At 48.6% G+C, this 10,000-nt stretch overlaps 3 protein-coding genes across 5 annotated transcripts in view; 2 read left to right on the forward strand and 1 right to left on the reverse strand.

Moving 5' to 3' along the window:
- The window catches only part of nectin4b (nectin cell adhesion molecule 4b), an 11,351-nt gene extending 8,506 nt beyond the window's left edge, over positions 1 to 2,845 (forward strand). Inside the window, exons 6-11 of the mRNA XM_069708955.1 lie at positions 202 to 353; positions 472 to 637; positions 773 to 848; positions 1,001 to 1,060; positions 1,583 to 1,783; positions 1,928 to 2,845. Of these exons, the coding sequence (XP_069565056.1) occupies positions 202 to 353; positions 472 to 637; positions 773 to 848; positions 1,001 to 1,060; positions 1,583 to 1,783; positions 1,928 to 2,188 (916 nt within the window). The 3' untranslated portion in view covers positions 2,189 to 2,845. The remainder of the gene's footprint in view (positions 1 to 201; positions 354 to 471; positions 638 to 772; positions 849 to 1,000; positions 1,061 to 1,582; positions 1,784 to 1,927) is intronic.
- A 321-nt stretch (positions 2,846 to 3,166) lies between these two features.
- On the reverse strand, positions 3,167 to 4,999 carry LOC138626940 (uncharacterized). Of its 2 annotated transcripts, none has more exons than XM_069708957.1 (2): positions 4,545 to 4,999; positions 3,167 to 4,289 (listed from the first exon to the last, which is right to left on the reverse strand). In XM_069708957.1, exons 1-2 carry the CDS (start codon positions 4,813 to 4,815, stop codon positions 3,445 to 3,447), a joined length of 1,116 nt encoding a protein of 371 aa, XP_069565058.1. In that variant the 5' UTR covers positions 4,816 to 4,999; the 3' UTR covers positions 3,167 to 3,444. The 2 variants fall into 2 exon arrangements, with proteins under 2 accessions (XP_069565058.1, XP_069565057.1); XM_069708956.1 differs by having other exon boundaries at positions 4,491 to 4,999.
- Positions 5,000 to 7,258: 2,259 nt separating this feature from the next.
- arhgap30 (Rho GTPase activating protein 30) overlaps positions 7,259 to 10,000 on the forward strand; it is a 13,044-nt gene continuing 10,302 nt past the window's right edge. Inside the window, exons 1-6 of one of the 2 annotated variants that reach the window (XM_069708838.1) lie at positions 7,259 to 7,313; positions 7,849 to 8,018; positions 8,583 to 8,718; positions 8,847 to 8,949; positions 9,171 to 9,315; positions 9,398 to 9,480. In XM_069708838.1, coding sequence (XP_069564939.1) covers positions 8,625 to 8,718; positions 8,847 to 8,949; positions 9,171 to 9,315; positions 9,398 to 9,480 — 425 coding nt within the window. In that variant the 5' untranslated portion in view covers positions 7,259 to 7,313; positions 7,849 to 8,018; positions 8,583 to 8,624. Of the gene's footprint in view, positions 7,314 to 7,848; positions 8,719 to 8,846; positions 8,950 to 9,170; positions 9,316 to 9,397; positions 9,481 to 10,000 lie in introns of both variants that reach the window. The other variant, XM_069708839.1, reaches the window with a different exon arrangement.

Raw genomic sequence — 10,000 nt, forward strand, 5'->3', positions numbered from 1 at the left:
TATAATGTAATATTATGATATAATGTAATATCATATAATGTCATGTGATATGATATAATATACAATGATTGTTTGCTGCAGCTTTCATTTCACTCTTTTAAATTTTCTGCTGAGTCGCAGCTTTTGTTTCCGGCTGTGAGTCGAATTTTTGTTTGACATCGATGCAGATCAACGGTGACATTTCCCTCTGATGGCTTTCAGGGGAGGCGGAGCCCTGCCAGACGGGGTGTCTGTGGTTGGAGGGAGACTGTTGTTTGGACGGGCCCTCCGGATGAATGACAGCGGGCTGTACGAGTGTGTGGTGAGGAACAGTGTGGGAGCCGGATGCACTGACTTCAGGATGACAGTAGCAGGTATAAGATCCAACCAACTACAGAACACTGAGTAGATCCAGTCCTGGTGTTCCGCTGCTGCCCCCTGGTGGTGGGTGGAAGGAATGATGTCATCAGGCTGCTTCCTTCTGTCCTCCAGAGAAGTCTCTCATGAAGAGTGACTCCTCAGCTGATCACCTGCTGCTTATCACCATCGTGGCTTCAGCCGGAGTTCTGGTCTCCGTCCTGGTCGTCGTCGTGCTGCTGGTCCACCGACACCACCGACATAGAACCAAGAGGCTGGAGGTGGAGCTTAGCGAGAAAACGTGAGCCAATCAGAAGCCTCCGCTGGGAGGAGAACTGATTGTGAATGTACCAGATATTTAAAGTGTTTACACACAAACACACCATCAATCAAACTCCTGATCCATCAATCAAACTCGTGATTGTATTTTTTACAGGGAGGAGATTAACAGTCTCTCCAGACAAGCTTCATTCAGGAGACTGAACTCTGTCAGCACGGACCCCAGACTGCAGGTAAACACACACACACACACACACACACACACACACACACACACACACACACACACACACACACACACACACACACACACACACACACACACCCTCTGCTGCAGCTGTAATCAGAAACATCTTGAATATCTCATGTGATGTCTGTCCATCAGCCTGAAGACTTCGCTCTGCTCAGAGTCGACAGCCACATGAAGAGCAGCCGTGTGTCTCTGGTGAGGAAGAAGTGCTGACATCAGCAGGTTTATCATTTATTCAGTAAAATCAGACCCGAAACGCTATACTGTCTGTCCGTCTGAGGCTATACTGTCTGTCCGTCTGAGGCTATACTGTCTGTCCGTCTGAGGCTATATGGTCGGCACAGTGGTGCAGTGGTTAGCATTGTCACCTCACAGCAAAAAGGTTCCGGGTTCGAATCCGGTCCTGGGCCTTTCTGTGCGGAGTTTGCATGTTCTCCCTGTGCTTGCGTGGGTTCTCTCCGGGTTCTCCGGCTTCCTCCCATCATCCAAAAACATGCACCTCAGGTCAGGTTACCTGGCGCCGCGCTAGTGGCAGCCTGCTGCAGCAGCTCCCCCCTGAGAGCCCCCCTGCTGTAGTGAAGACATTTCCCCTCGGGGATTAATAAAGTGTATAAAATAAAAAATAAATAAAAAATGCAGAGACTCCGCCCCCTTCCCAGGTGAGGGTCAGCAGGTGATCGTTCAGATAACAGAGTTGTGTCCCCTCACTGCCTGTAGGAGTGTCCCGCTTACAAAGGCAGCCAGTCCACTCTGGGTGGGAGGTGGGGGCCTCCAGGAGGGGTGGAGGTGGACGAGCTGGGACGTCCCGTCGTCTGGCAGGACGGGAGGGAGAGTCTGAGAGGAGGCGAGCTGGAAGGAGAGAAGGAGGAGCGGCGGAGGAGGGTTGAGTCGTACCTGAAGAGCAGCAGCATGTCACTGGTAGGTGTCTCCGGGGATTCTGGGTTCTGGTTCCTGCTGCAGGGTTCTGATCCGATTTGTCTTTCAGTCCAAACGTCTTCTCGTCTTTTCCTTCTGTAATTTCTCTGTCAGAACTCAGTCGTGTGTCTCCGCCGTCTCTTCCAGGACTCTGGTCTTCCTTTGTCTCTGGTTCCCCTGAAGGCCCAGCAGGACGACGGCATCGAGCCCAGAGAGCCGGACCTGGGCCGGCTCCGGGAGGCAGATTGTCCCCGTGAAGAGGACGAGGGACAGGAGGACGATGAAGACAGCGGCTCCCACCAGCTGTCCAAGGCCCTCAACAACCACTTCTACTACAGGAACGGCGTCCTGAGGCCGCGGCCGCACGCCAACGCCATCCTGCTGCACCCCAGAGGACACCTCCTCTAGATCCCAGAGAACACGTCCTCTAGACCCGCCCACAGTGGGGACAGGAAGTCTGTCCACGGTCCTGCAGTGACGGGAACGTGGATAGCAAGTGAGTCGTTCACTGCAGACACAAACACACGGCTTCCATCAGACTTCTCATTAACTGAAGACCGTTTAAATGTCCCCCCTTCATCAGAGATGAGGACGGACAGGAAGTGGGGACGTTGAGGAGGGACATGCAACGGACAGGAAGTGGGGATGTTGTGGTTCCATAGCTGGAAGCTTTTATTTTGAAGATCCAGTAACGGAGAGTTTAACAGTGTTTTTAAAATCTTTAAGGATTGTTAGAAGATCTGCTGCAACGAGCCGGGGACACAGGGGCGGAGCTTAGGTTCTACACCTGGACACCTGGACACCTGCAGTTCAGAGACACCTGGGGACATGTCAGGGTCACTGTTTATTATTGGGATGTTCACGGATACTGAAAGGTCCAAAAAGCTCTGAAGAGACAAGACGAGAGACAATCCTTTAACCGGTGGGAACCAGGTTCATGTCATCGGTCGATCGGTGATCGAGCTTCTGTATCAGAGAATGGTCGTCATGACAACTTCACTCTACGTTGTTGTTTATTGTTTTTATGTAAAGTTGAAATGTTTCTTCATAAAATCCTTTTACAAACCGATTTTATTTTATTGAACAGTTGAACTGAGAGGATCAATGAAGGTGATCAGTTCTTCATCACTGTGGTTTCCCTCCTCTTCCTCTCTGACCTTCACCTGATCGTTCTCTGAAGGTCACAGAAGGAACTTCGCTATTTTCTGTCCGACGCGAAGCTTCAGATGCAGTTTTAGTGACATTGGAGCGTCAGGCTGTCGGAGACTGGAGCAGGTAGCCCTGACATCACCGCCGTGACATCACCGCCGTGACATCACCGCTGAACGCAGCGCATTTGTAAACATCAGTAAAGTTAACTTCAGTAAACAAACACACAACAAACACTTTTATATTAAATAAACTTCCATCAGCTGAAGTTTTTATTATTTATAGCCAACAGGTGAGAACATGAGTGAACATGAGGCCACAGCTGGTTCTGACCCACACTGACACATCTGGATGTAGAACAATAGAAACCAGAACTTCACAACTTCATAAACCTGTGAAGCGGCTGCAGTTACAGACCGAAACCTGTTTTAGTTTTTAAATCTGAGATATTCAGAGTTTCAGTTAGTTCATCAGTGAGCTCCATCCCAGTTGGGTTCTGGTAGAACAGAACCGGTTCACGATGTGCTCTTCTCTTTGTGAGTCCTCTGGTGCGTGCGCAGGTTGCTCCTCTGAGAGAAACACTTGCCGCAGGCGTCGCAGGTGTACGGTTTCTCCCCCGTGTGAATGCGCTGGTGGATCTCCAGGTGGCTGACCCGGTCGAAGCTCTTCCCACAGAACGGGCAGATGAACCACTTCTCCCTGATGCGGCGGCCCGCAATGGTTCTGTGCAGCTCCGGGTCGTTCAACAGAAAGATTCTGGTGTCGGGGCCAAAAGCTGCAGTTTTATTCTGCGCCGGTTTCTCGGAGAGGAAGCGGAGGGACGTCCCTCCGTCAGGGAGGGGCGGAGTCTCTGCAGGAGGACTCGGCTGATTCGGGCTGAAAGCAGTTCTGGGTTTACTCGACGCGCCCGGCGCCGGCCCGTCGGAGAACGGCGGGTCCTCGAAGATGTCTAGGGCGTTCTGGATCAGCAGGATCTCCGAGTCCAGACCGTGAGACAGCTGCTTGGGTTCCAAGAAACAGTCCGAGTCGTCTCCGTCTCCCACCGAGACAGACAACCACGGGCCCGCCTCCTGCTCCTCCACCGTCTCCGCAGGGTGGCGGTTCTGGTCCAGATCCTGGTGACCCACTCCGTCGTCCACGCTGTGATCCGAGTCCACCACCTGCTCCACGATCTGAACCTCATCCTCGTCTTCCTCCTCTAGCTTGACGATGAAGTCTTCGTCGTCTGCGTCCTCGTCCCCGAGGTCAGACTGGTCCTTCCCCCTCTCTGCTGCCGGACAAGGTGGTGTTCTCTGATTGGCCGACAGGTCCGGCCTATCACGGCTGATCAGATCAGAGCTGTGGACCTGGTCGGTCGGACCTGAAACCACAGAACGAAGAGTAAAGATGACGACTGGGGAACACAGAGGCAGGTGAGCAGGGGGAGGAGCCAGCAGGTAACACACAGAGGGGAGGAGCCAGCAGCATAGAAAGAACAAAAAGGTGCACACAATATGAAAACACACAAATAAACTTCAGGAAAAAAAGAAAGCGAGAGCTGCTGTAACTGGCGGCCACTCACAGCTCCGTCTTGGATGTGTGTATATCGTGCTGGTTGCGGAGCTGCAGTTCTCACCGTCGCCGCCAGGCGGCAGCATCTGGCTCTGCTGCTCCCTCTCGGTGAATCGGGACTTGTTTCCCGGGTGAACCGGGGCCATTAGCCGCTGGTTCTCCATGGACAGCAGCCTCCGGTTGAGGGCCTGGATGTGTCCCTCCCTCCGGCGGAGCTCGGCCTGCACCAGAGCGAAGCCGTCCTCCCACAGCTTGCTGATCTCCACCACGGCAGCTTTGGCCAGCGTCTCCATGATGGACGTCAGCTGGTTCTGGAACGCCGCGCAGTGGGCCATGTCGGCCGGATCGGAACCTCCGCGGGCGGAAGCGACGCGGCAGACGGTGAACGGACTTCGTAAGCGGGCACAGATCACACGGCGGCGGCGGTCCGGCGGCGGGACTTCACATTACAGCCGCGCTTTGAGGTGAAAAACATGGAAGTGGAATACAATAGTAACAGGAAACAGCGGTGGTCACGTGACGGAGGATGTACGGTGGCCCCGATAGATCAAAATTTACCAGTAGCCAAACAGGAAGTTCATTGTTCATGGTGATTTAATTAAGTTGGATTCGCTCCTTAATAACTTACTGAAGTACAATACACGGCGTTATTATGCTATGTAGCTTCAGTGTGATATAATATTCATTCATACAGAGCTTATATGATGTATTTTAATAAATAACATGTTCCTAATCGTCCATCCGTGATCTATACCTGCTTTATCCTGAACAGGGTCACGGGGGGGCGGAGCCTATCCCAGCTCACTTTGGGTGAAGGCGGGGTTCACCTGGACAGGTGGTCAGTCCATCACAGGGCCACCACTTACAGACAGATGGAAACAAAGACCGTTCACACATTTGTAGAACCACCAACTAACCTGAGGTCCATGTTTCTGGATGGTGGGAGGAAGCTGGAGAACCGAGAGAACATGCAAACTCCACACAGGAAGGTCTGGATTCGAACCTGGAACTTATTCGCTGTGAGGCGACAATGCTAGCCACTGCACCGCCCAATAGTTTACTGTAAAGTAATCATTTCTAATATATGTTCCCTGTTGCTTTTATTAAACACCATAATACAAAACATGTTTGGTTCGGCTTCATTAATAACAGACCGTTTTCAGAACTGTTTCAGAAACTTTTTCTGAACATGAGTCAAATTATTTTTCAGCTCTAAAGAGGAGAAATAAAGAATAAAAGTTCAGCGATGCTCCAGGAGGAGTTTCAGAAGTTGAAGTTTAGTTGTTGCGGTCTCATGTAGAGCTGAAACATATAAACACAGAAATATTCAATCAACATACAAATAATCAGCATCAATTTTATTAGTCATTTTTCAAGCAGAACATTTTGAATTGGAGCCTCTCTGACGTGAAGGTTTGCTGTGTAATAAAGTTAATAAAGTCTCATTAAAGAATCATTCGTGAACTGTAAACGTTCACATGAACTGGACTCTCCTGCTGCAGCTGATGGAGGGTTTCCATGGAAACAGAGTTTAGTTTTCTTGGTCCTGGTGATGTTTGTGAACACTTGGTTTGGAGACATCGATCAACACCTGCTGATGAAGCCGAGCCGCTTCCCTTCAAACGCATCTAAATGTAAACTGAGACACCTGAAACACAGATCACGTGTTTGAGCAGCGCTGCCTCCGTCTGCCCACTAGAGGGTGCTGTATCTCCGGGACACAGCTCACCACTTCCTGTCCGCTCTGGAGCTGTTACCTGTAATGTTACCTGTGGTGTTACCTGTAATGTTACCTGTGATGTTACCTTTGGTGTTACCTGTGATGTTACCTGTAATGTTACCTGTAATGTTACCTGTTATGTTACCTGTTATGTTACCTGTAATGTTACCTGTAATGTTACCTGTAATGTTACCTTTGGGTGTTACCTGTAATGTTACCTGTAATGTTACTTGTAATGTTACCTGTAATGTTACCTGTTATGTTACCTGTTATGTTACCTGTAATGTTACCTGTAATGTTACCTTTGGTGTTACCTGTAATGTTACCTGTAATGTTACCTGTAATGTTACCTTTGGTGTTACCTGTAATGTTACCTGTAATGTTACCTTTGGTGTTACCTGTGATGTTACCTGTAATGTTACCTGTAATGTTACTTGTAATGTTACCTGTGGTGTTACCTGTGATGTTACCTTTGGTGTTACCTGTGATGTTAGCTGTAATGTTACTTGTAATGTTACCTGTGGTGTTACCTGTGATGTTACCTTTGGTGTTACCTGTGATGTTACCTGTAATGTTACTTGTAATGTTACCTGTGGTGTTACCTGTGATGTTACCTGTATTGTTACCTTACCTGTGATGTTACCTGTAATGTTACCTGTGTGGTCACTGGAGATTATTTCTGCTGTTCTGTCTTGAGTTTTTGTGGAGACTGAGACCTCTTGCAGTATCTTTGGTTCTCCTTCAGTTCCACTGAGGTTCTCCTTCTGTTCTCCTTCGGTTCTACTGAGGTTCTACTGAGGTTCTGATTTGCTTCTCCTGAGGTTTTCTTTTGGTTCTGTGCTGCCTCAGTTTGAGGTGATGAGGTGAGGTGGGTCTCCTCTGTCCTGGACTGAGAGATCATTCTACTTCCTGTCAGGGTGAGTCCATCACACCGACTGACTCAGAGAGGGAAGTAGATGAACTGATAGAACAAACTGATTTCCCTCGTCTGTCAGCGGAGGCGGAGGAACTCAGAGAAAGCAGCAGAGACGCTCAGGAAGTGAACAGGGGAAGTTTGGTGGTTTCTTGCGTCATCATTTTCTGCTGCTGCTTGTGTGCCGATGCAGACTGAAGGTAGGAACACCACTTTTCTCTCTTAACTTGTTTATTTATTCACGTTTCCACACTTTACTTGTTCCTTAAAGTGGGCAGATTGGGTGGGTGGAGGGGGGCAGCGGCAGGTGTCAGGAGGATGGACAGTTTCAATGAGTCTCTATGAGTCTACATGTTCAAGCTTTAACGCTGCTCCATTTCCGCTGCTGGGAGAACGAGGCCCGACGGCTGTGACATGCAGACCGGCCTGAAACGAAGCTCGTCGTCAGGCAGGAGCTGAGGTTGGAGGTTCTGGGGGGTCCGGAGGGTCTGCCGGCTCACGACACGTTACAGAGTGATAGGAACGAACTGTCAGAGACTTACTGCATTGAATAGGAGAAGTAAAGATGCAAGGGTGTGGCCTGTCATTCGAAAATACATGAGAGCATCAGGAGGAAGTGGAGTGCCTCACGCAGCCGCCGATCCACTGCAACCTGTTTGAGCTCAGAGGAGATCGTTGTCTGAATCTGAAGCTGCTGTTTGCACAAAGAAGATTTTTTTATTTCTGCTTTTTCAGGCTTGAACACAAACCAGAGAACGTCCAAATCCTCCAGCTTCACATGAGCTGCAGCGCAGAGCTCAGAGGACACAAACCGCAGCCAACAGCAGCAGCAGCAGCAGCAGGAGGAGGAGGAGGAGGAGGGCAGTCTGGGAAACGGGCAGCAGCTCAACAGAGACACCGGCACAGTAACTGAGAGGATCGACACATCCGACAACATCCAACAACATCCAACACATCTAACAACATCCAACAACATCCAACACATCCGACAACATCCAACACATCTGACAACATCCAACACATCTAACAACATCCAACAACATCCAACACATCCAACAACATCCAACACATCCAACAACATCCAACACATCCGACAACATCCAACAACATCCAACACATCTGACAACATCCAACACATCCAACAACATCCAACACATCCGACAACATCCAACACATCCAACAACATCCAACACATCCAACAACATCCAACACATCCAACACATCCCAACATCCAACACATCCAACACATCCAACAACATCCAACACATCCAACAACACCCAACACATCCAACAACATCCAACACATCCAACAACATTCAACAACACCCAACACATCCAACAACATCCTACACATCCAACAACATCCTACACATCCAACAACATCCAACATCCAACACATCCAACACATCCAACAACATCCAACAACATCCACATCCGACACATTGAGCAGCTTCATATTTATTCTTTAGCTGACGATCAGTCACTCAGCGGAGCAGGTCTGAATGAGCTGAATGAACATGCGCCGAGTTCGAAGAAGAGGAGGGAACAAGGAGAAGGTGTTTGGATGTGATCTGTTGGAACACCTGACCGCCTCCTCTCAGGAGAGTAAGTGACCTTCAGAACACTTCCTGCACTCCAGTCTGTTCATTCTACACTCTATTGTTATTATTAGTATCTTTTTATTATTAGACTCGAATCTTTTTATTCTACATCTGTTGATCTGTTATACACAGTTCCTCAGGTGTTAAGAAGCTGCAGTGAGTTTTTGGAGAAAAATGGAATCGTGGACGGAATCTACCGTCTGTCAGGAGTGTCGTCCAACATCCAGAAACTGAGGTATGCTCTGTGTGTGTGTGTGTGTGTGTGTGTGTGTGTGTGTGTGTGTGTGTGTGTGTGTGTGTGTGTGTGTGTGTGTGTGTGTGTGTGTGTGTGTGTGTGTGTGAGAGAGAGAGTGTGTGTGTGTGTGTGAGAGAGAGTGTAGGAACATCTGTAAGAACAGTGTCCTCCTCTGAAGTTTGAATGTGATGCTAACCGACCGTGTGTCTGTGTGAAACCAGGAGTGAGTTTGAAGGTGACGGGAGTCCGGATCTGAGCCGGGACGTCTACCTGCAGGACATCCACTGCGTCAGCTCTCTGTGTAAAGCTTATTTCAGAGAGCTGCCCAACCCTCTGCTCACGTACCAGCTGTATGACAAGTTCGCTGTGAGTATCACCCAAACATTAGATTCAACCGGAGTCACAGCTCCACCCACTAAAAACAAAGGTAACAGGTGTGTTACTGCAGGAGGCGGTGGCCATCCAGCTGGAGGAGGAGAGGCTGGTGAAGATCAGGGATGTTCTGAAAGAGCTGCCGGCTCCACATTACAGGTAAAGATTAGATTCGATTAAATTAGATTTACACTTTATTAATCCCACAGGTGGCAAATTTAGTCGTCACAGCAGCATAGAAACACAAAAAAACGTGCACACAATATGAGAAAACGTACAAATACGTATACATAAAATAAGATAGATAAAAAAAGCTCTAAATAAATAAATACTCAATACAAGTACACTCAATACAGGTGTTTACCTGCACTGAGTTTTCAGTACAGGTAAAGAGTTTTCAGTACAGGTAAACTCAGTACAGATAAACTCAGTACAGGTAAACTCAGTACAGGTAAACTCAGTCCAGGTAAACTCAGTACAGGTAAACTCAGTACAGATAAACTCAATACAGATAAACTCAGTACAGATAAACTCAGTCCAGGTAAACTCAGTCCAGATAAACTCAATACAGATAAACTCAATACAGATAAACTCAGTACAGATAAACTCAGTACAGGTAAACTCAGTCCAGGTAAACTCAGTACAGGTAAACTCAGTACAGGTAAACTCAGTACAGATA

This window comes from Brachyistius frenatus, unplaced genomic scaffold (genome assembly GCF_029030835.1).
Source record: "Brachyistius frenatus isolate BFR_SWC_R1_liver_20210118 unplaced genomic scaffold, ASM2903083v1 Contig_79, whole genome shotgun sequence".
In the NCBI taxonomy this organism is placed as follows: domain Eukaryota; kingdom Metazoa; phylum Chordata; class Actinopteri; family Embiotocidae; genus Brachyistius; species Brachyistius frenatus.